General features: G+C 44.6%; 1 protein-coding gene across 5 annotated transcripts in view; it reads right to left on the reverse strand.

The window, feature by feature from the left end:
• PRRX1 (paired related homeobox 1) overlaps positions 1 to 25,208 on the reverse strand; it is an 84,864-nt gene that overhangs the window by 3,255 nt on the left and 56,401 nt on the right. For 2 of the 5 annotated variants that reach the window (XM_086693592.1, XM_086693588.1), the window contains 3 exons: positions 18,231 to 18,406; positions 13,307 to 13,488; positions 832 to 4,187 (listed from right to left, as the gene is read on the reverse strand). In XM_086693592.1, coding sequence (XP_086549718.1) covers positions 4,049 to 4,187; positions 13,307 to 13,488; positions 18,231 to 18,406 — 497 coding nt within the window. In that variant the 3' untranslated portion in view covers positions 832 to 4,048. Of the gene's footprint in view, positions 1 to 831; positions 4,188 to 9,470; positions 9,543 to 13,306; positions 13,489 to 18,230; positions 18,407 to 25,208 lie in introns of those variants that run through there. The other 3 variants (XM_086693590.1, XM_086693591.1, XM_086693589.1) reach the window with 3 other exon arrangements.

Genomic DNA, 25,208 nt, shown 5'->3' on the forward strand with positions numbered 1-25,208 from the left:
AGATGAAGACTCGGTTTCAATCTCCAGAGTTTTCTTCCATTCAGCTTCACAACAAACCCTCCGTTCCATCTGGGCCCATCTTGCCATGGTCCCTGAACACAGATTCCTCCTTTCTGTGTCCCCGTCTTCATCCCATCTCTACTCCCAGGCTTGAAAGGCCAACAACATCTCCTCTTCTCTCAGCGCTCGTTGATGAAACAAGCCAGGTCCTCCGAGAAACCCTCAGCCACTGGAGCTCGCTGTTTTGTTTTGTTTTTTCTCCCTCTCCTGGACTCCCGTCTACACTATTTGTTTGTTTGACATAGGCGCTTACTGTCTTGAACTGTTGCATACCTTGGTTCATGGTTAATTTGTATGAAAACAGAACCCATGTCTCCCAATTTGGTTTTCTAGTTCCCTCCCAGGCCCATTCCCCCAGCGCGAAACCCAGTAAGCAGCTGCCTAAGAAGTTTTGCCCTGTTGCTTCTGTACTCTAAAATGAAAGTCTGTGCTTTGCATTTTGTCTGTTTTGTCATCCGTTAGCTGGTATTGTGGGCGCTAAAGTGGTGGGTAAAAAATAAGTGAACTCCCATAAAAGTTTCACTTTACACGTACCCATTATACCGATAAAGGCCCCCTGTCCCTCCTACCATTGTCCTTGCTTTACAGGAATAGATTCTTTTCCTTTTTGAGGAAACACTATCACACTCCAATAAAAGTTCTCGCCTACAAATCCCTCTTACCTTCACTCTTTCCTGCATGTAATCTTAGGTCCCAGCAGATCAATTTTTGAAATTCGAAGAGAAAACAATCAGCAGACTCAAATGTACGTAACAAAAGACGACACAGTAGTATCCTTCTTCTTTTTATTGAAAAGGAATCATTTCTATTCTAGCGCAAACAATGTATATTTTACATCATAAAGCAAGATATAATTTACATATTACATTTCTTATGAGATCTTTATACCCTAAGTGTCATTCCCTTTTTTTTATTCAATCACCTTCTCTGGTTAATTTTAACCTGCCAGGTATCCTACAAATCAGCATCTCGTTTGGGGAGGGATTGGGGACACAGATAGTTGGTACGTATTATCTGCACCTGGGTATAATGATGGCGAGGAACAGGGGTATGTATGCCTGGGGACTTTGTGGTCCCGAGGCCCTCTCTTGAGACCTGGCTTGGGAGCCAAAAGGCTACTCCTCTAAATCAGATATCCAACTTCTACCTTAAAAAAAATCGATAATAAATGAACAATACTGAGTGCTTGTCCCATGTGTATACTTCTTGATCAGGTGCTTAAATAACAGATGCTTTCATTATCAATGAAAGCTCCTATGGCTGATCTCGGATATTCTCGGATATTCTCATCGTTAATCTCGGACATTCTCAGACATCGCTTCCCAGGCTCTAGTAGTAAAACTGCCCAGTTTCACAGAGCATTTGGGTTTGGGGTTTGGGGTTTTCTGCGCACCGCTGAAAACGGGTGTCAGGATGAAAGCTTCAAATGACTGTTTCACAGGACCTTCTGTCCCTTTACACCCTCTTCGAAGACTCCCCCATCCAGCAACATCTTGTCGTGTGTGATTTCTGTTCCCTGCACTATCACCCAAACGCACTTGTGGCTCTTCTCCCCAAAGTCCAAACTCCAAGAGTTCGCCAATGTCTCGGATTGTACTTATTTCACAAAGAATGTTTTAATCTGTTGGACCACACCGTTCCTTTGAATCTTGAGAATCCACAGCAGCTAGCGGGACCGAAGACTTCACCGGGGGACTCTTTAGGAAGCAAGTCATATGTGGTGTTCAGCCAGCCTACATAAAACATCTGTTTAATAGTTATATTAAAAGAAGAGGGGATCAGTTGGTGAAAGCAAAATGCATAAGATGGGCTTCCTTCTCATTGTGAAAAGAAGTACAGAAGCAACATTCAAAATATGTTTTCAGATCGGTGGCTGTTTGGCTGAAAAAACTACCACCATTCACTCAAGGTGCCAGGTGGAAGGCGTAGCAAGTGTGTGACGAAAGTGCATCTTAGTCCTTGCCTGTCATTCAGAGTTGGCATATTTGGCCAAAGCCAATCTAAAGCTTTTTAATTACTGACAACTAAGATTACTGGAACCAACCTGGTCAGGAATAAAAATAGGTCGAGAATATGTCTGTTCTGTGCATCTTACATTATTCTTTGGTCAAGTGATGTGATTTTTGAGAGGTCTGGAAGTATAAACCTATTTCTCATTTCCAAATACGAGGCTGTAAGTATTTACAGCAAGGTAGCATTTCCTTGCTAGGAAACAAGGCTTCCAGGTACCATATCTTTCCATTAACGTTGTGTACTTTTATAGTCTCTTTCCTCCCATGGCTACAAAGTGCTGCACAAAGAGAAAGTACAGGAAAGAATGAAGGAGCAAACGAAAGGAGCCTCACAACACCCCTGTGAGGTAGGTAAGTATTGTTAAACCCATTTTTACAAAAAAGGTAAACTGAGGCACAGCACGGTGGTGTAGTTTGGTCTAGTCCACCTGACAAGTTACCAAAGCACAGCTGGAGACAAAAAGAAAGAAACAAAGACAGGTCAGTCCTGGCTCGCAGCCCTAGGCACTAAACTTTATTTCAAAATACTGTATTAGAAAAAGAATGGCCCACAGTTGCCTTTTCCATTTCTGGAACTTAGACAAGCCTTTAAGTATCCCATTTAAACATGGTCTTTCAGATTCCTGTCGAGTGGAGAAGCGGAAAAGTACATGGCTTTCCATCCTCTGAGTGTAATTCCCGTGACGTGTACCAGGATCTATCCCCATTCCACCGGAGCTCAGACTCCAAACTCAAGAACACTGTCAGAGCCTCAAATAGGTTCTGATTTATTTGAAGCCCAAATGTGAAAATGAGACCTGTTCTCAAACAGATGCCCTATCAGTTGCTCTGTGGCCTTGATGAGAATTGTGTGTAGAGAAAGAAAGGAAACAAGATCCCTAAAAACATCTCATCACTGTAGAGATAAGGACAGTGGTGACGGCGTGAAACTTGCTTTTTGTAGTGTTTGAGTTTGCAAACTCAAGCTTGCAAGAATATTTTATATATATATATATATAAAATATATAAATATATACAGTATATATATATAAGTGTGCATCTGACTACCCTTAAGGCACTAAAGAGATGTAGGCCATGCCTTTCACAACTCAGTCTCTGTTTTCCTAGAGAAATTTCTCTCCCTCTCTCAAGCGAAATATATTTCTTTTAACAAATAGCCCGTGACAGCAAATCATTCAGAAACAACAAATATCTTTAACTTAATGTGGCTGACTGCTCAGATGGGGGTGAGGGGTGGTGGTGATATTGATGGTGATATTATCATCTACAGCTTAGAGCTTAAATCTATAGCTTATAGTAAGTAGAGCTTAGATCTACAGCTTAGAGCTTAGAACTAGCCAGACACAGCCAATCGCGTTGGATCTGACAAGCCAGTGGCCAGATGTGGTTAACAGTAGCTGATGGAAAAGCCGTACCGTGACCAACAGAGATGGAGACAACGAGAAAGGAAATCGTATCTGGCACAGATTCTGCAGAAAGACTTTGGCTTTCCAGAAGTTTCTAGAACTTCTATACAGAGAACTGGGAAGAAGAAAAGGGTAAGGCACTGAAGTTCAAACAGGTCACTGAGGAGACTATAGACAATGATTCTGAATATATATACGATTTCTTTGGCTGCTGTAGGTTTTTTTTTTTAAACCCATACAATCATGGGGGTGGGTGGGCTGAACCTAACTGAAGAAGCTTGGAGTATATTAAAGCAAAGCGCATGAATAGAAGGAAAAACAAAATTAACACACACAGAAACAAGTGGTGGTGGGATCCCAGAGGGAGGAGAAACATTGGTTAACTAATTTTCATTTTGCTCCTCTCCTGCTTTTCTCTGCCATGGTCCCAATATTTTAGTTCAGGTTTTTGGTTTGTTTGTTTTTATTGATTTTTTTTTTTTTCCAGCAGATGAAGAAATGACAGAGCAGGATAGGTGTCTTATGGTTTTTGATTTCTTCTTAGGCCTGCTTAATTATTTTTTTTTTTCCTCAGTTGACTGTTGGCACCTGGTTCCTCTGTAAACTATATTCCTTGGCCTTCAGTCTCAGGTTGGCAATGCTGTTGGCCATGTTGATGCCCTGTGCAGGGCTATTGTTGGCACATGTGGCAGAGTAAGTGGCCATGGCGCTGTAGGGACAAAGGAGAGAGCAGGGAGAATAACAGGCATTAGTTTCACGAAGCCGCAAGTCTGTGCCCCAGATGGATGCAATTCTCAGCACGGGACAGGTGGGGGCAGGTGGGTCGGATGAATGACCTCTGAGGTCCCTTACTTACAGCCCCAGATCTCATTGGTCTAAGGCACTTGGGAAAATGTTTGGAAGGGCAGGGGAGAGTGGGGAGGGTGAAACAGGGCAGGGAGAGGTATCTGCTGTGTTGGACACGGTGAGTAATCATTTATTTCTGGGGTGAGAGAAGAAAGCTGCTTATGTTGAATAGCAGGTGTTTCGTCAGCCGACCAATTGAAACAGTATTGAATCTCTCTTCCTGCTTACCTCGCCAGCCTGGGGGAGCGGCGAGCCAGAGAAGCAGGCATTTGAAAAGGAACTAAAGGGCATTTTGTCCTCTTTGCTCTGAGTAGCGGCCTTTAATTCTAACACGTTTTAGGTAATCAATGAATACCATATTAAATAGTGTACTTGAGAACCAGTTCAGCAGCCCATTCTTGATTGGTGAGTGGCGCTAAGTACAGCCAAATCAAGAGCTTCTTATCCCGACTGGGCTTGATTTTATAGCTTCTTCTCAAAAGTAGTGAGAAGCTCACGATGTCTTCTGGGTCAGTTATTTGGGAAATGTTGAAATCCCCTAGATACACCAGCAGAGGCTCCAGCCGGTTTCAGGATCCCTGACCTCAGAGGTAACGATTTCCCTCTGTCCTTATTCTGGAGAAAAACCTGAAGTTGTTTCACATTGTCAGAGATTGTAATTAAAAACCTAGAAATACAACTAGACAGAAATGTGCACTTGGGTTTTTGTTTTTGTTTTTGTTTTTTTGCTAATTGCATCCATGAATTTCTTTTAAAGGAAAAAGCAGTGCTTTCTTAGCCTTGAATGTAAATTATTCATTACTGTGTACTAAACAGTTAAAAGGGAGCTCATATGTTAATTAAGTGAAAATGTTTCTAGTTTCTAAGATTAGCAAAATCCTTTTCAACTGAGGCCTGAAATGAGATAGACTTATAAATGGAATGACATGTGCTTTGCTGTTGCCTGCATTCCAGTGCAATTTTATCGGCCACACAGGAGTTTGTGGCTCTGGGGATCAAGTGACAGACCAGAAAGAGAAAAAGTAAAGCTACTCTACAAATAGAAAGACTGTATCATGAATACTCATCTGGGAGACCGTATAGTCAAGACTTATAGTCAAGACTCACAATAGCCTATTTCAGTTACTAGCAATTAACCCAGGAAAATTAGGTTAATGAAATGTAATTAGTCCCAGATCACTAGGTTTTTCCAGAAATGCACATCCTTACCTTAAAATCCTTACAGCACTGGTGTGTGTGTGTGTGTGTGTGTGTGTGTGTGTGTGTCTTATAACTGAGAAATAGCTACTATAATTAAACTGATTCCTGCTCAGTGTCATTGATCAAGCAGGGGCTGATGATTGCATATTCTTGATCCATTAAAAATATCTTTTCATAGTTAAAAAATGAACAAATATCAGTGCAGGTTAGACCTACTCAACAGACCATCACTCTACCACTGTCTACCGAATGAGGCAGAAGGGACCCCAGTTAAGGTAGTTTTCACTTAGGAGTCAGATAAATGATCAGAATAACCTGTTAAAATGGGGCAAGGTTTTTTTAGTAATATCCCCAAAGTTCTCATTTGTTTTTGAAACCCATACACATATCATTCAATTCCTATATGAATTACGTGCTTCCATTCAAAACCCTACCAGAAATCTAAGCAAACCTGTAAATCTTACACTCAAGAAATTGCTAGGATATACTGAAATCTAAGATTTCAGTGAAATCAAAGATGTAAATAGTGAAGAAAAGAGAATTGAATTAGGGAAATGTTCCTAAGTTATAGATTATAAAGTGAACCAAATCAACCGGGTTTCTGTGAGAGAATTAAGTCCTAAAGACGGTTCTTAGTACCATTCAACATGTGCAGGAGAGAAGCTGAAATGGTGAGTTATCTGTATTATTTGTTAAACACTGAGAGTCAAAATGAAAGACTTCTGAAAACAGAAGGCTAAAACTTTACAAGACAGCATAAAGAAAAACCTTCCCTGATGGTAAATTGTAGAATGTCATAGAGTATTGCATTTTTAAGCACTTGACCTAATTTTCCAAGGAGTCTGTTTTCCAGCCTTTGAGATTCTAGACAAGCAAAGTCCTATTTAATAGAGATTCCCTCCTTTTTTGATGGTCAAAGGTGTGGTCCATTTTCCTTGGCAGACAAAGGGAACTGGAACCTTGGGGGATTATTTTCATTAACTGAAGATGCTACTACTGTTTTCTAGAAATGTCTACTAGAGTTGTGACTTCAGTTTCATCTACTGTAGAGTCATTTTTGCCATTCTTGCATCATAGTTTACTAACTTCATCTGACAGTCTGGTTTGAAGACTTCATATGGTAACACATCTCTTAGAAATACTGAGATTCTCTAATGCGGGCCAGATATTAACATCCCAAATGAGATGAATGTTGGTCCACTTTCCATCTCAAAACCAAATCAATGCAAATTAGACTTGTATGTTGCACTGGTCACACTGGAAATTGGATTTTCACTGGGACATTTTCCCTTAAATGGCAGCCTGAGCTGCTAGAGTTGAGTAAGTACTCCTGTCCGACTGTACTGTGGTGCCACTCTAAGGACAGCACTGTATTAGCGATACTCTGACGATGCCTTGTAGGTAGCCCTCAAGTTAGTGGGGCTTGAAGACAAAAAAGCAGCTGATATTAACATTCCCTAGGAGCTTAGTAAATGATAACATTTGCACTTGATAAATGTCTAGGAAAATTATTAACTTTCAAAAATGGATTCAATGTACTCCAGCACCTTCCATAACCCTAAGAAATAGGACAGAAGAACAGAGGCAGTCTTACTTCATGGCCTCTAAACCAATGTGTAGAATATATAATCCTGCAAGTAGAGACCATAGGGAGATTTTGTGCACATACTAAAGAATTACAAGTCCGTGTTCCCTCCGGTAGTTTGACATGGGTCTCGTTTCTCAACTTGCACTGAGAGAGCCATAGAGGCAAGCAGAGAACAGTCCTTTGACACCCCGGTGGCAAGCAAGACTTGTGACAGGTCAGAAAAGACAGAATTAGTGAGTGGGTACTCTAGAGCAGCTTAGTCATACTTTAAAAACAGCATGAAAAGTTGGGGAGGGACCCGCTTCCTAAAGTGACAACAGATGCAAGAGAGCCTTGAATGGCCGCCAAAGTGAAAGATTGTTTGTGACCACCTGTTTCCCATGTCATCAAAACGTATAAAGCTCTGTGTTAGGAAAAGGGAACCTTGAAACGTTTTCTCACAGGACGGAAACAAGTGAGGATAGTTAGCTATTTTCGACAGATTTTATAGGCACATTCCAAAGGTGAAATACCTGCTCGTTCCTATACAGGATCAAGCTTCCCGAGATTAGAAAGTGAGACAGAAACTAAGTGATTTGTATAGATAAAGCACATGATAACTCCAAGAGCCTCCTTAGCAACCCTGAGAGATCCTGCGCATTGGTCCTGCCTTCTAAGAATCACCTGCTCCTCTAACAGGATGCAGACATGAGCTGAGTACAGGGACTGGGCTTATGGGATTTGGCCGAAGCATCATTTCTATTGAGGTTTGAAGAATGTATGTTCTTTGTGTCTGTGACCAAGAAACTGCATTGCCAAATACAATGCATGGAGGAATTAGAGATGAAAAGGAAATGCTTGTATCCCATCTGTCGATTCAGCAGATCTGCACCGGGACTTGCACAGACCTGACACATTGAAGCAAGCTTGAAATTTTTCCATCTCCTTATTTGGAGATTCCTAACAGATGGAGCTCAGCCACAGACAGCAGAATGCTAACCACCAGCGGGGTTCGAGTTCTGTTTGCACTGGGGACAAATCATTTCTGATCATTTCAACCTACCCCGAAAGGTTGTCGGGAGGAGGAACGTGTTCGAGTGACTGCCAAACACCAAGGAAGCATGGAAAATTCTATATACGGTATGATTTTAAAGCCAGGAAACTTATGGACATCTGCCCCTCTGCTTTCGAATCACCCGTGGTGTTATGTCCCACAGATCACAAAGCAATTGAGGAGCGCTGGGGGAAGAATAATACCTGCCTCAATTTTCAACTCTAACTTTGTTTTCTATTTGGCCCTTTTGGACAAATGATGACAAGGTGTTGAAAATTTCCCCCCAAAGACAAATCTGTCAGCCCAAGAAGCCCATGTGTCATCCTGAGATCCTAAGGTTTCCCCAGCTTTGGGTTTTTTTCCAAAGGCTGTAGAGCTTGAGGCATGTGTGACCCTGTCTGCGAGGTGTGGAGGTTGGAGACCATCTTTCTGGCTTGTCCTCTCGTCCGTGCAAGAACAGAGGTAGACCTACTCCGTCTAAGACAACTCAATACCAGCTTTCCTGTGGACATTTCCTTATAAAGAGAGACCCCATAAATCCTTTCGGAAACCATCTTTCGTGATTTAAATAGGCATTTCTAATTTCTGTTTTTAAAATTCAGGAGCTGATTTTTTTTTAAGGGCGTATTTAGCTCTTAAAGTAGGTACACTTAGACCACAGTTCATTGGCAAGCGAGCCTGGAGTTTGCACTGAAGGTTCTGTGAGCCTTCTGCCATTTTTAAATGTTCTTTCTAGACACGTCTTTGTACCTGGAGCCTTGCGTCTTTCTCTCGTCTCAAGGACTTTCTTATCTCCTGCTTGAAATGCACAGTGACTACCTGAAATCAAATGCCCCTGGCAGATACGCAGTAGGGAAACGTTGCTAGCTCAACCTTAGATGCAAGGCTGCATGAGGGACCGATGATCCAACTGGCCTGGGGAAGAGCAGGAGCCAGGATGAGAACGCAGTTCTTCGGACCCCTGCTCCATATCCTAGCAGTCATCGAACACCCGATGTCGATAGCATCAGCACCACGTGGAAGCACGTTAGAGATGCAGACCCCGACTCCTGCTCCAGACTCACAGAAAGAGTCTGCCCTGTAACACGCTCCCAGGTGATTCACATGCTCAGCGATCTTCAAGGAGCCCTGCTCCAGGCCATCAGACTACCCTTAGCTTGAGGGACACGTATGCTCACAGCTCTGGTTTCCCGGGGGTATCCCCCACTTGAGGACCTCACTGCTGCCATTGCTACAGCTGCAAGCCCCGCTTTCTCGAACACGCTTCATTCCCACTGAAACCCTGCCCCCGCAGCAGCCACCCTCTTCCCCCTCTGACAAGTTACCTTTTCAGTGTCTTCCGTTAGAATCCGTTATGAAGCCCCTCGTGTAAACAACATCTTGGGAGGGACGAGGATCTATTTTTGAAAGCGTGAAAGGGAGAAATGAGCCAAATGCGTTCAGCGGATGTCAGGCAGCACCGTGACCACGATCAAATGGGGGAGGAGGAGAAGGGCGGGGGAGGGGAGCCGTGGACAAGGATAGCTGGCCTCTCTTTCGCTTGTCGCGACTTTTCTGTGAAGCCCAGCCCCCCCTCTGGAATGGGCACCACAGACCCAGCGCTGCAGATCCAGGCCATTCTCTACCTCCCAGAGGAGAGGATGTCTCCGGGGAGGGGCTTCTTGACCACTTCACAGGAAATAACAGTTAAAAGCCTAGGATTTAGTCGATCACTGCTCCCCAGGAGGCAGAGCACCACTAGACTAGTGAGTCTTAATACCTCTGGTGTGGTGCAAGCTCTCCTTCGCCTACGGAAAACAGATCTGAGCTAAGCAGCGGGCCCATGTGCCAAAAACAAGCTTCCCTCAACCGGCTGTGAGTAGATAAAGAAGACACCTGCCGGGACAGTAGTGTCTGTGTCGTCAGAGAACGCTTGCCTCCTCCTGGTGACTCAGTTGCCTGCCTGACGTCATCACCTGTAATATGCTCAAGGGAACGGACAAGGCCGTGTCGTGCTATAAATAGGATGAACCATATGTCCCGGTTCCGCCTGTTGTCCTGGTGTAACTATTCACAGCGGTCCCCTTTCACTCTCAAAAGTGTCCCAGCTTGGATGATAAATTGTACAGCCGCCACTCTGGATATAAAAGACACCCAGAAAGAAAAAGGGTTGGCTGCTTCCCATCCCATAATTCTGCCCAGATGCAAACAATTGCTTTGAGTCTTGGTTTCCTCCTCTCTTCTTCCAGGGGAGAGCCGCGGAAGTCAGCGAACCGTCCCCCCTGGCCAAGCTGCTCACTGTCCCTGGGTTGCAAGCCCAGGCCCCATCCGAGGGGAGGCTCACACACCCCAGAAGGTGGTTCTCAGCTGTGGGCACGCTGCACCGATCTGAGACCGAGCCTGAATCAAAACGGCATGATCACACAGTCTCCCGATCTTCTAGTTTTTATTACGTCCAACGTAACATAAGGTTTAATTTGAATGAAAATATGGTTATGTGGCCTAATATGTTGGACCGAAACAGGGATCACGAGCACTGGGTCTCGTTCTGCTTGCTGAAGCCTTAAACTTGGGCCACTGTTCAGTTTCTTCTTTGGAACCAAAGCAAGGACAGAGCCGCACACAGGCGCGTTCCAAGGATTGACCGAAAGAAATGCCTTTTAATGAATGTCACACGTGAGATAACTAACTTGACATAATAGTGCCAACAGAAATAGCCCATTCATTTTTTTTATAACACAAAAGGTCTATCATTGCCTTTGCTTTTCGTCACGTGTTTCTCTTTTATGTTTCCCAAACAAGACATGTTTCCTACCAAGCTTCAATATGTGAAACCATAATGTATTTTGGTTCTGAACATAGCAGAAAAACCTCCGAGTAACAGAATAGCTTTGCCACTGTTAGAAATTAATCAAAATAGAAACACTTCAGTCAACATTGGGTCAAAAACATTGAGGTTGATTAAATTACTGCTTTAAACCATCATTCTACTTCTGTCTGGAGATTAATTTATTCTTCACACAGAATATGAACAATCAGATTCTATGCAATTTTTAATTATTTTTTTTTTACAAATTCTGTATCTAAGAGAAAAATTATATAAAAGTATACCATGAAATGAGTAAAAAGCACTAGTTTATAAGATTTTAAATGAAAACAGCAGAATACAAAAATATGTAGACTAAGGCTACACTATATAAAATACTGTGCTCTAATGGCAAAAATAAACAAACTCGTCATGTAAAGATGATAGAATTATGTTTTTTTTAAATGTACCTACTATTTCTCCATAAACTTTCGAAATAAAAATAGAACATTTCCCAAAAAGGCACACACAAACTGCACGTTCATAATTTCAGTTAGATGCCCATATACAAAATACATACGATGGAGGCAAAGGAACTTGAACTTCCGCTGAGGTGCAGGAAATCTAATCCAATATTAACGCAGGAAGGATTTCATCCCCACCCGCGCAGTGTCCCCTTAGACTCTCACTGGTAAGGATAACACAGCAGCCAACTGCACTGTTCAGAGCTGAGGTGAAAATTTCCTAACGGGGACCCAGGCAGAAAAAGGAGCACTATTTCCTGGTTGTGACCAAATCCAAACCAGAGCCCTTGAAACATCAAGCTTTGAATCACATCCATTTCCCAAGCCATGTAGCGAGTCTATGAGCTACCAATATATCAGAGAGACAAAGCAGTCCTCCCCTTGTTTAAAAGACTAAAGAACACGTGCTTTGACAACGGTCTCCAAACTGTGTTTTTAGTAAATCCTATGGGAAAAGAGTCTACGTTTTAAGTAAGACATACAGATGTGACTAACCTCTGGCAATCAGCAAGGCTTACTATATCGGAGAGCGATAGAAATTTCCAATTTCCCATGTATAGGGGTCTCTGAGTTCTAAGACCAACGTAATTCAGGCTGATTTCACAATGGGGGATTAAAAAAAAAAAAATCCCAAATACATTTATGGCATTTCTTTGAAGGAACTGATTTGGAACAGAAAGAACATTTAGGGGAGGCCTCATGCTTCGATTAAAACCATCAACTTTTGAAAATTATTTGTACATTTTGCAAACGTGGCATTTCACATCAGGAGTTCAGCTTTAGCTGGGAGATAATCTCCTATGATTAGTTTAAGACCTCTCCTTAAACCGCTAATTAACCTTAGCAATAAAAAGGCCAATAAATGGACAATAAATGAATTTGTGAATACTTCCTCCACTGCAAATGGCCAGAGACAGCACACGGCCTTGACCCGTTTTCTAAGAGTACTCAGATTTAGGTTCAAAGAAAGACACTTGGGATCAATGACAATGTCTCAGGCACTCACATCTCAACTTCCCTCTAGCATTCACCTGTATCATAATAACCTGAACAGCATAATAAAAGGAGGTTGAAAACCTCTCCAAGAGATTGAAATAGTACTCTATTAGTTGCTTCTTTAAAACTTTTCACCTTTTTAATATAAAAGTTTAGCGTAAATCATACATTGTTGTTTTTTTTTTTTAATTTTAAAGACTCCACACCCACAAACCGACCCCCAAAGAACTTCAGATAAGTAGATAAGAATTAGCAATAGAACAGGAAGGTATTTTAGATCATGAGACGTCCACACCTACTGACAAGGACAGTGGCCGTGAGGGTGATCGGGATGATTGTGGATTCTCCTTCCTCACCTCTCTCCTTCCTTCCTCCCTTCCTTTCTCTTTCCTTCCTTTCCTGGTTTGGATTCAAAACCAGTTTTACTGTGAAATTTGCCTTTGAGCCTACACTTACAGCCTTCCAAGTTAAATTTCTACTTGAGCATGGCGAAACCAATCTCTCTTAAATTTGGAAATGGAGTCAAGTTTTGTTCCTGCGTGGTTGCAAGAGGGACTCTGGGCATAGCTTATCAATCTTTTCTTTTAGATTCTTCCCCATCTTTGAAACCTTTGCAAGAGTTCCTGAGTCCAAGAGAAGGTTGCTGATGGCCTGCCCCTCTCTCTTCTGCCCCAAACCCTGCTCCTGGGGCAACTAGTAAGCTCCCGTGAAAATCTGGGGGTGTCAGCAAGTTGAATGTCTCTGAAGAGGTTAACCCAGTAAGAAATGTCAGCCAGCTGCACAAGCAGCTTTGCACGTGACCAAGCGCTGAGAAACGCATGGAAGCGGAGCAAGGGAGGGCGGGCCAATCATTCACCTGTACGGAGAGGCCGTCCCCCAGGACAGATAGTCGGTGGGTCTTGGAGCAGGACGAGGTACAATGGGTTGTTCCACGGCAGTCACGTCCCCTGAGTAGGATTTGAGGAGGGAAGCGTTTTTATTGGCCAGCATGGCTCTCTCATTCCTGCGGAATTTGGCTCTTCGGTTCTGAAACCACACCTGGAACAGCATGGGGAGGAGAGGAGGGCGTGAGGAGGGAGAGGGAAACAAAGAAGAAGAGGTTACACGAATAACGTCCTGGCTGACTGACCCTATAAATGCGTCCCCGAGGAAGACACAGGACAGGGACCAGATTCTTCCCAGAGCAATACAGATATGCCGCAGTCCTTCCCCGGTGGGCCAAGCTAGAGGGCCACTGAGGGCCAAGACTCTTACAACCGGACCCCGAGGTACTTCCCTAATCGAGCCTCCAGAGGTGAGATCCACGGCTAACATATGGGTTGTGACCCCTGTTGCTTTGTAATCAAGGAAAAGAGACAAACCTCATTAGAGTTCGGCCATGGATACAACGACATGTCTTTTTTAAGTTGTTTCAAAATTCTTCAAAATGTGACAAGACCATCTGCTTTCAAAGTACTTATTGGACATTTAAAGAAAAGTCTCTCCATCTCACCAAAGGGGCGTGTGGCAACAATTTACGAGGCAAGTGGCTTGCTTGGAAGGTGCGGGGAGCATCGGTATAAGAGCGAGGTGAAAGGAAGTAAAAGGAAGTAACAGGGAAGAAGAGCAGCTTCTAGAAGTGAGTTTCCAGGCAGCGCCCCCGTGATGGCCCAGCCACGGGGCCCTGAAGACCAGTGCAGGACACAGGGCCCGGCCGGGGTGAGAGAGCCCACGATTTGTACGCTGGCTCCCATCAGTCGTGGGTGATGAATGTTCCAGCACTTCTAGCATGCGGAACACAGGCAGGGCAGTCTCCTGACGTTCTAGAAAGAAACACGTAAAATAGAAATGCAGATACCCAAGGTTGGAAGTGGACTGGAGCACGTTTCCCGGCAGGGTCTGAGGGATGTGGGCAGCTCGGCCACCAAGGGCTGCACCCGATGACACAGCAGCATTGATCAAGTGCCGCGAGGACTCGGAATTACGCGAGCACATGGCGTACATTACTTCCAGTTATCGCGGCCATTCCATACTTTAGGTTGCACTGTTTTCTACTTCGGAGCTGAGGAAACAGGTTCAATGAGATTCGTCTGTTGAACTTCACACATAATAAGTGGCTGCGTGTCTGTGCTCACGGACATCTGACTCATGATCATACAACTCCTCCGGAGCGCCACGGAATTCTATTCACTCAGTTACTCATTCAAGAAATCTTTATGGAGTTCCTGCTGTGTTCCAGGTTCTGTGCTAATTGCCGGGAATAGACATGAGATTTACTCTCTGCTCATAAGCAGCTCATAGTCTATTAAAAGAAGGCAGGCATGCAAATGTCAAAAACCGCCAAACAAGTCTTTTAGGTACAATTATAGAAATGCATGACAAGATATGGGAGAAAGAAATTCTCTGGTGTGGAGTGGGACAGGTGCACAGCCTTTGGGAGCAACATTCCTATAAAATACCATGGGGCTGGTGCCCCGCAGAGTCGTGTCCCTGGAAGGGCCCGGGGGGAACTCGGTAAAGGAGAATCTGGACATCTCTTTCTGGCTTCGTGCGTGCCCGGCTCTTTCGTTTCTCATGTGTCCTTTGCATGGCTATTAGATTTCTCATCTTAAATGCAGATGGAATCGTGTTAGCGCCCTGCTTCATGGCATCCACTGACTCGTTCTCCATTACTCACAGAATAAAATCAAAACTTCTTACCATAGAGCAAAGGCTGTTCAGGAATTAGCTCTTGGTCCACCAACCCAGCCACATCGTGCATCACTTGGGCCTCACACACTGGCCCTCCATCATTTCCAGTTCCTATCCTGGACTCAAGACTACCAGACGTATTCAGTGATATTTGCCACCTCTGTGTATTCACACCAAATCTCCCTCTGCCTGCGATGGTCTCCCCCTCTTTGTCCAGGTATCAAAAGACTTGTTTTTCAAGATTAAAATTTTTTTAATGTCTATTTGTTTTTAAGAGAGAGAGAAAGTGGGAGCAGGGGAGGGATGGCAGGGGAGCAGAGAATCCAAAGCAGGCTCTGTGCTGACAGCAGAGAGCTTGATGCGGGGCTCGGGCTTACAAACCGTGAGATCACGACCTGAGCCGAAGTCGGGTGCTCAACTGACTGAACCAGCCAGGTGCCCTGGTTTTTCAAGATTTAATACATCACCCCTCCTTTGTAAAGTGGTGTAGTGGAAAGAATGTGACTTTAAAGTCTATCATAGTTGGATAAAAATACTCGCCCTATTACTTTAAAAATTTGTCATTGAATAGTTCTTTAATGTCTCTGATCCTCTGTTTCCTACCCAAATGGAGGAAATAATACTCACAGGGCTCTTCTGAGAGTTGGCACAGAACGGGTGTCTAACATACGTGTATTTTCACCCTTTTCCACCGGGCAGGTTTGCTCATTCCTTCCTCTGGTCTATCGCTATTTCTTGTATATTCCTTCAGTGTAGGAATCATCTTACTATGTCATAACAGTGTGGTATGCACATCTGTCTTCTCTGCCTCCAGTCTACAACACCCTAAAGGAGAGGGCCAATGTCTTACTCATCCCCAGCAAACCAAAAACAGTTCCAAGAGTATAACAGGTGCCTGATAAGTGTTTGGGGTGGGGGTGGGGAAAGGAGAGGAAAAAGAAAGAGGAAGAAAAATGACTTTTGCAAAAATGATAAGCTATGACCTCCATCCAAGAGGATTCGCAGTCTAGTTGGGGAAGCTGGCCCACATACAAGTCAATATAATACGTGTCATGTTGTGATAAATGCCATAAAAGAAGGCCAGAGTCACAAGGGACAGGTTCAGGCTGGGGAAGGGTAAGACTTCACGGAGGAGGAATAAAGTTGCACAGGGAGAATTCTGTCCTGCTCGTGTGTGAAACGCCCGCAGCTCTGAGAGGCATGAGAACATAGTAGGGTTGGAAAGGAGGAGGAGAAAATAGTTTCAACATATAAGAAAGCATTCGTTCATTGTTGGACTGGGAAGAAGACCAACTCACAAACTGCTCTTTCACATTAAAAAAATTATTTTTTTCCAGCTTTGCCCCATCCAGGTTTCCTTATTTACAATTCAGATCACCACGGCAGAAGTTGTACTTCAAGGTGGGGGGGGGGGGGGCGGTTATTGGTCTAAAATGACTCATTACACCACTGTAGGCCAAGCTTGGGGCACAGAAGTTATGGGGGTTTTGAAGGGAGAGGAAGGGATTGAAAAGCGGAAATACGGAGCGTGTTTGGAGAGCTGTGGTTGGCTGCACAGGGGACGAGGATGTGGGAAGGCAGACCTCAGGATTTCGCTTTGGATGGTGGGATCCAGGCAGCAAAACCGAGTCCCGTCCCTACACATCCTGCCGGTCTCTCTCACCCGAGCCGTGAGGGATTGTCACGCAGTGCCCAGTGCCTCACGCTTTCTCCTGACCCACGTGGCGCCATGGGGTCTGGGCCACTTCCCCTTTGGTGGCCGACCTCTTTTTGTTCTCCTGGGGAGCACTTCTAGGTGAGGAGGATGCGTCCCTACAGGGAGAACTCTTGCAAAGTTTCTCGCCAGGCTGAAGGGACCTCCAGGACCCTCTCTGTCAACTCAACCGGTGTCCCTCACGGTACACTTCCTGTCAAGGCATAGACACAGCCTCAACGCCCTGAGGGTCTAGCTCAAGCGCCTGTCAGTCAAGAGATCTGTCATCTGCAGAAGGGAATCCCTCAAGCCCAAACTGAACACAAATATACAAACAATAACTTCCTCAAGAAGACAAGACAGATTGGCCTGGTCCCCTTCCACTCTTACCAAGATGGCGGCCCACCCCCGGCTAGGCAGAGGACAATGAGATCTTTACTTCCAGCAGAGGTAGCAAAGGGCCCCTGGAAAAGCACTTAGCCAGCAGACTCTTATTTATTCAAAGTCGACTCCATGCTTAAAAGCATGAACTCTGCATATCTGCACTCAAATCCGAGCTTAGCTATGCCCTAACTGCGTGAGGCCCGGCAAAATAGTGTAACCTGTCTGTGTCTCAGTTTCCACGTCTGCAAGGTGAAGAATACTATCCACCTCATTGAACTAGCAGGACGATTAAACAGACAGTTTATATAAAGGACTTAGAACACTACTCGGCCTATAAGGGTTCAAGTAGTGTTATTATTACATTATTACCTTCATTAGTACTAATCCCGAGTTGTGTTATTTCTAGATGCCTGGATTGCAGTTGATGTGTCATGACATTAATGTCAGAAAGAATTGCTGTTCTCTCTCTACGTGGTCTTACGTGCCTTTGCTCTTCATCGCTTCACAGAAGCACAGAATCATCTACCGGAACGTGCTCTTAACGCACTTCCTAAACGCAAGGTCTCTGATGGGCTCATTTCTACTGCCACCAGGGTCCATAAGCGTGTATATTTGTAATACGTCTCTTGAAGGTTTGTATGTTCCCAAAGTCTGGGAAGGAAAACTGACGTGGGGAACGGAGAATTCATCTCCGTGGCCACCCTAGAGCTCAAATTGAAAGCTGGGGGGTGGGGGGGTGGGGGGGGAGGGCCAAGTCAAATGCTCCGAAGTACAACGTTCATACCATGAATCTGAAAGGGCGGGCAACAAGGAGTGAGAAGTCAGAGCTGTAGCGAGGCATATTCTGCCCACCTAAGGGCTTACATCTGATTTTTAAAAATACTAAGCTGCCCAAAGAAATGCAGCTCGGATCCGATTCTGCCTCGTGCTGCCCCTTTATCATCTTTCTCAGCAGCAGCCCCTGTTTGAAACCAACGACCCGTGTTTTCGAGCAGTCTGCAGAGGTGTGCCCCTGAGGTGGTACTTTGGTTACCTGCACTCTGGCCTCGGTGAGGTTCACCCGGCGGGCGAGGTCCTCTCGCACAAAGGCGTCTGGGTAGTGTGTCCGCTCAAAGACGCGCTCCAGAGCCTGCAGCTGGCTGCTGTTGAAGGTCGTCCGGTTCCTCCGTTGCTTTCTCTTCTTCTTTTCCTCGGAGTTCAGCTGGTCATCTGGAGCAGAAGAAATTGATGCTAAGGAGCTAAAGTCATGTCGGAGTCCCCAGGTACACTCTGGCTGAATATCTATGGTAAGGGATCATCACATTCGCTCACATTCTTATCAAAGTGTTGGAACCAAATGCCACTTTCAGGGGGCAGATTCAGGCATCGGCGCTCTTGAGTTCACAAGCCGACGACCCCCAGGGAGTTCTGATGTTTGGCTGTTGCTTCTAAATCTGGGACCAGACCCGAACCGACAGGGAGACATTTCTTGCACGTTCCTCGAACCCTATTCTGTCAAAGATGGCTAAAGGAAAATCTTACTCCTACCCATGATCCCTAGACTTCTCTAGAGATGAGGGAAGAAGGGTGGATTGCTTTGGACCTTATTTGCCTTATATTATGTTCATTCATACAATTTCACAACCAAGGAAACCAACTATTCCCTGGTTCCTTCTCCTCAACATACCCACACAAACACAAGTGCAGAGTTACGGAGGGAAAAAATGTGTTCAAACTGATTAGGATGATTCCTGTTTTACCACGCATTCTCCCAGAAACCTCAAGTCATTTCTGACTGCATCTGCTCTCGCTAAGGCTGGCTAGGGAGGCCTCAGCCTAGTTCAAGGATGGTGCTCCAACACCATCAACCAAAGCCAGCATCGGCTTGGGACGTGCCCTAGGAGAACGCAAGCACGGGGAAGAGTACTGAAAGATCTCTGAAACAGTTTCACCCCAAACTGGAGTTCTAGGGCCCTGAGATCTTAGGAACCTTTGGAGAATCGGGACCCCAATTTTTCACCCGTCAAGATCCCCCCTGCCTTGTTTTCCGCTGAGTTCTCCCAAAGGCACCTTGGCCAACTCATCACCCAGGATGCTCTTGGAAGTAAGAGGGTAGCATGCTCCCATCCTGCCACCTGACACAGTCCAAGCAGGAATGACGGATGTGTGAATCCAAGCGGAACACCTGTTGTGCTACCATGACCACCATACAGGTGAGGTCCAAACCACGGTAAAGGCCATGTAGTTCTCAGAGGTGCTGAGGCCTAAGACGCACGCTCTGCCTGAGGAACTGGACTTACACTTCCAATGGTCTTCCCCTAAGAGTCTCGGCCCAAAGAAAACCAGGAATGAGTGGGAAAGCAGGGCTTGGGCACTTGCTCCACGTTCAGTAGAGATTAGCTCTCAGCCAGTTTTATTTCCAACATGTGAGGTTGGAAATCCTGATCCTCTCTGACCATAAACATACAACCCACTCAAGAAAGGGACCAGCATGAATCATGATGTCCCAAAGAAAAATGATGCCTACCTGAGCTATAGCATTATCTAGATTTGGGTGTGCATTCAAAGCATAGCTTGAATCCAAGAGCTCCTGGCCCGGATCTCTGAGCGCCTGACAACTGAGGCCTCTAAGTGGTTTTGATCAGAGTTTTCATGAGTGCTGCCTTCCCAGAATAGATACTTGGGGTAGAGACTGTGCATTTCCCCCGGATATTTAAAGCACCCGGACAGAGTAAGTACTTGTTGCATTTGTTTTCAAGGAAAATGTGAAACTTTTCTTGTCTTTAGAAAACTGTTACTGTTGAAAGAAACCACATGATCCCAATCCCATTCTTCCAGCGAACAGGTGCCGACACCCATTCTGTCACCTTCGGGGTTGTGATTCACAGTTGACCACCTCCCTGGTTTCTTCCATTCGTGGTACCCCAGCCAGGAGCCCTGCTTTGAAGATGCTGCTGTGACATTTTCAATAAGAATGTCAGACCAGTGGCATCTTGAGAATGAAGCCAATCTATCGTGATCTCTGGGATCTATCAAGGCCGGGAACATTCCACCCAGCATCCTGTTCGGCTACCAGCAAAATCCATTTGCAATTACATCTACACTAGAATTCACACACTTGGGGTCAAACCGCTCTCAGTGGCTGCCTCACATCTGTGTGCTCCTTCCTATTAAATATTGGGAGGCTTTCCTGTTGGTCTCATTCTCTTTCCCAAATCTCTTTGTCTACAGTTTGATCTGTCTTGCACTTCAGGTCTCTCTGGGTCGTCTAGGCCTTTTTCACAGTGCCACCATCTGGATTTCATGCTCCTACGAAGCCAAAGTCTGGGGGAAAAAAATATCCTTAGTTTCCATACCTGCCCAGGACTGAGACCAATTAGACCCTCGGCTATTATTCTTATTCCTATCAAGGAAATCCCTTCTTAAGCCAATCCCATGATCTATTTCTTCCCTCAGAGAAGTCTTCCTCAGGTATAACCACAAATTCTGAATCCTTTCTTCTGCTTTGTAAGCCTTTTCTTTTTGTGCTGCCACACTCTGATCAAGAACAAGGGTATTTTGCGTTTTGTTCTTAGTACTACAACCTGCTACATAATCTCTTGGTAGTTCTTTGAAATCGGCCACTGTTCACTCAAATTCCACCGACTGTCCACCATAAACCACCAGCTCCCCCGACGTGGGAGTAAGGGAAGTGGAGAATTATAGTTTGTGACACAGAATAAATAGCTATGATGGCCTGAAACAATTCCAGCAAAAGTTTCCCAGTGAATGTTCTTGTTGTTTTTAACAAATGAAAACACCAGTCCAGATCACGTGCAAGGTGAGAAAAGACACACAAATAACAGGGGTCCACGGACTCTGGATCTGGCAAACGTCCTTCAAAGTGCAAGGATAATGGAAAGAGACACTGAGTGGGCAACAGAGACAGCTTGAGCGGCAGTCCTTGGCTCGTCTGTCTTTGCTCACTATCCACAAGCTGCACGCTCCCCGTTTTCGTCCAAGAACACCGAAGACAGGACCCAACACGGTCTCCCGGGCAGCACGAGAGGAAACGTAAACATTGCAGAGGTTCACAAATGTGGGGCAACTGAAGGGCCTGTGATAAGCTCTTTTACCAGACTCCGGACTCCGGTTAAGTAGAGGGGAGAGAATGCAGTGTATTTTTATCACTGCAGGTAAATCATCTTTCTCGTAAAACCAGTTGCTTCGAAAGTTGATTTTGATACCCTTTGCTGCCCAAGGATACTGATGTCCGATTGGACTTTGGGAAGCATTTCCCGTTTCGAAATTCTGAAGTGGGTAGGAGTCACCACGCTGCAGAATAACCACAGAGGACACGGACGGATTTGTCTCAAAATCAATATTTCTCTTCCAAGGTGTTTATGGATTTTACGAAGGATTCTGTATTTTTATGTATGCTGTGGATGACTAGTAAATTGCAAGTATACAGTTACTGCCACGATTTCTAATAAAAAGCTTGGACTCACGAGTCATAGAACATTGGCACCAAGTGAAGCCAGAGAAATTGCCTAATTCAACCCCCTTATTGTATAGATGAGGTAAACAAAGGCTTGAAGGATGAAGTGACTTACCCCAAATTACAATACCAGCTGTGACTGAGCCAGAGCTAGAAGCCAGGATTCCTAATTCGACTCCAGTCTCAAGTACAAATGACAATAGTCATGTTGTATGAAGCATCAGAGATATAAATAAAAACCCCTATTCTGGGAAAATTTTCTGGGGAACACAGGTTTTTCCATATGAGCTACATAAAGAGGGTCTAAGATAGGGGGTGCATGTGTATCACATGTTGTCATTCCTATCAGAACATTTAAAAATGTAAACAGTCTCATCTAGAATAGCTACTTTGGTCCAGATGTTCTTGAATTTTCTTTTTCAATGGCTTCTATAAGTCCCTGCTTCATCAATTAAACATGTGCAGGGGGATTTTTGCACAGTAGGAAACCCTGTCTTCCATCTTCTCTCCACATCCATATTAGCCCTTCCTTTCGTTCTGGGACACAGTTCAACATCTCTGCTTCCTGTGGCACATCGTAAATGTTACCTCCTCTAAGACTTTGCTGATAACTTCTATCCATATTGATCTCTCCATTCTCTTAATCCCCACATATATTTTAGTATACTACCAAATACTTTGTTTTAGAGGGGGGAGAGGGGCAAAGAGAGAGAGAGAGAGAGAGACAGAGAGAGAGAGAGAATCTTAAGCAGGCTCCACGCTCAGGGGGGAGCCCGACTCAGGGCTCAATCCCACGACCCTGGGATCATGTGCTGAGCCAAAATCAAGAATCAGACACTCAACCAACTGAGCCATCCAGGCTCCCCTAACCAAATATTTTTTAAAAAAATTATGGTTTCATCCTTTCTGTATAAATGTTTTGTCACTTTGAGGCACTCATATATTCCTGTAGAAAAGGTATAGGGTCCCTTGATAAATGGCATGACAATAAAAACGTAAGAGTTGGGTAGTAATTGTAGCATAGAAGCAGTCTCAGAAAATCAGAGCTTTGGTGATTCATCTGGTTTTAAACGGCTGAATGATTTCTGAATTCCAATTATTTTTTTTAACAGCCAATAGCAAATAGTTAGGCTAGCAAATAGTAACCATTTAGGTTAGGTTAGGTTAGGTTAGGTTAACAGTCTCTTTTGTTTCTGGATCACCTTACCGGTGGATGAAAGAAAACATTTTACTGTTTCTTTTTCAGATAGGTCAGTCGTCATCAGATCTAGACCTGGGAAAAATCTGTGTGGTTCCGATTCCTTTGTAAGTGCAGGAGTTAGTCCTTCATTTCTATTCCTTACTAGAAAAGCAGCTCCGAGATAAATGAATGGTTTCCACAAGCAGAAGCACAGGCGAGAAAGAGGTGCTAAAGGTGTTTGCAATGGATCAGGATGTTAGAACACTCCAGAAAAGAGAGCCCCCAAGTCCTAGGCGGGACGTCCCTTGTACATTCAACCAGTAGTTAAAGGGAACACCAGCTCCGTCCTTGGTTCTGGGCTGAAATTCACAGTGGACTCCACATATGGCTGCCGGAGCCTCCCTGGAGAGAGGGTGGAGAAGACAGCGTGAGGCGTGAGGAGGGCCATCCTCAAGCAGAAGGGCCAGGCGGCACGCCGTGACCCCTACTCACTAGGGCGCCGCACTCACCATGCAGGCTTCATTAACTCCCAAAGACCTCGGCCCTCTTTCTGCCCCGCATCTGGTGGGAGATGCCTCGGAGATTCCAAATAGGTCAGCCAAATGTAATTTAAAGGTAGAGCAAAAACATATTTTAGGAATAAAATCTGAAGAAAAATGTGTTTCGTACGCCTGAGTCACATCAATTTGGAAAGAAATCTGATGCAAGAAGATAAAACGCCAGCTTCAGTAGCAGAAACCAACCACCACATCAAAGCGTGTCTTCTTCCTTTGGGTTGAAAACATGGCAGGCAAGCGGATCTAAAGAGCAGCCCGCTGATCATTTTATGGGCCTGGAAGAATGTTTTCAAAGGAACTTCCATTGCACAACAACTACTTACTTTAATGGGATTTGTGTGGTTCGGGCCCGGCAACCTTTGGAGAATTGAAGGGAGGGATAATTGCAAAAGCCACTAAAAACTGTTTAGCTTTTATTGCAAGGCCTATGAAAAGCAGCAAGATACAGCCGTGGTATTCGTTTGAGTTTCTTTGGTTACACTAAGCTGCAATTGCAATTGAGACAGCACCCTTTTAATGCGCGCCCCGATAGATGGCACACGGGTCACTTAATGGGGATGGCTGTTGCAGTGTGAGCTCAGTGCGTCACAACGACCAAAGCCAAATTTAGCAGCACATCTACACCTTCTCAAGAGTAGACCTGGTACCTTCCATCCCTGAACCCCAGCAACTGTCAAGAGTGCCCGGGTCTCTGCCAACGCAAGTGTCCAACGTGCAAGCTATTTCCACCTTAGGGTGCAGCTGCCAGACCCTGAGCGTCGCGTGACGGTCCTTGATGTGTAGAGTTTTTTTCTTTCCTGTCAACTTGGCAAGTGCCACTCTTTCTTTTCAGTCAAGTATCAGTCCTAAACCCTAGAAACGAGCATGAAAACACGTTAAATGTAATTTTGGGGCCATCTGTCCTTTGGAGAATACAATCCTTTTCCAAGGGACATAATTCTCAATCATCTTATCTACTTTACCTCTCTTAAGTCACTTTTCTGAAAAGATTCCTGATCGGAACCCCAATGAGACCCGATATAAAGCCAGCCTCCTCATGCAGTCCCATACTGGAACCCTAGCTTTCTTTTGGGACGAGGTGCATAATTTCCCCCTGCTGGCATTTTCCACGTGGCTCTGAGTCTATTTTATTCATTCACGTATTTCTTTTTTGTTCAAATTCGAGTTCGTTAACATACTGGGTCATCTTGGTTTCGGGAGTAGAACCTGGTGATTCGTCTCTTACATAACGACTCCTGAGTCCGATTTAGTAACCTCAGAGTACAAAGTTTATGTTTGTACTCAAATGAAGCTCTAATCAATACTCAATAAATACAAATTAGTAGGTGTAAAATGTCCTATACTGTTATTATTATTACAGGAGTTCAGCTGCTGAACAAGTTACCTTCTCTTTGATGAAAAATAAAATTCTGGCTTCAGATATGTAACCTACTCCCAATGTCTCTGTGGACGAATCACGTATATACTTATTTTCAATTCATTTTTAGATGTCAAAAAAAAAAAAACCACTGAAAAATAAGAATGTTTCCATCAGACCCAACTAAACTGCCACTGGCAGGTGGGCACAGTGACAGGGAGCAGAAGTTGAACTGGCTTCGGAATCAAGATGACCCGTGCTCTCCCACAGGCCCTGCTACTTCCTGGCTGTGTGGCCTTGGGTGAGACCCCTCCCTTCTCTGAGACTCAGTTTCCAAAACAATAAAACAGAAGACCACCTACCTCCCAGGTCATTTGGAAATGTAATGACCACACGGTAGGCATAAAGTCTGGCACATAGTAGGCATTTGGTAAGTGGTGGATTATATAGCTACTTCGTTA

This window comes from Puma concolor, chromosome E4, assembly GCF_028749965.1.
Source record: "Puma concolor isolate L17-30 chromosome E4, mPumCon1.1.hap2, whole genome shotgun sequence".
Lineage (NCBI taxonomy): Eukaryota > Metazoa > Chordata > Mammalia > Carnivora > Felidae > Puma > Puma concolor.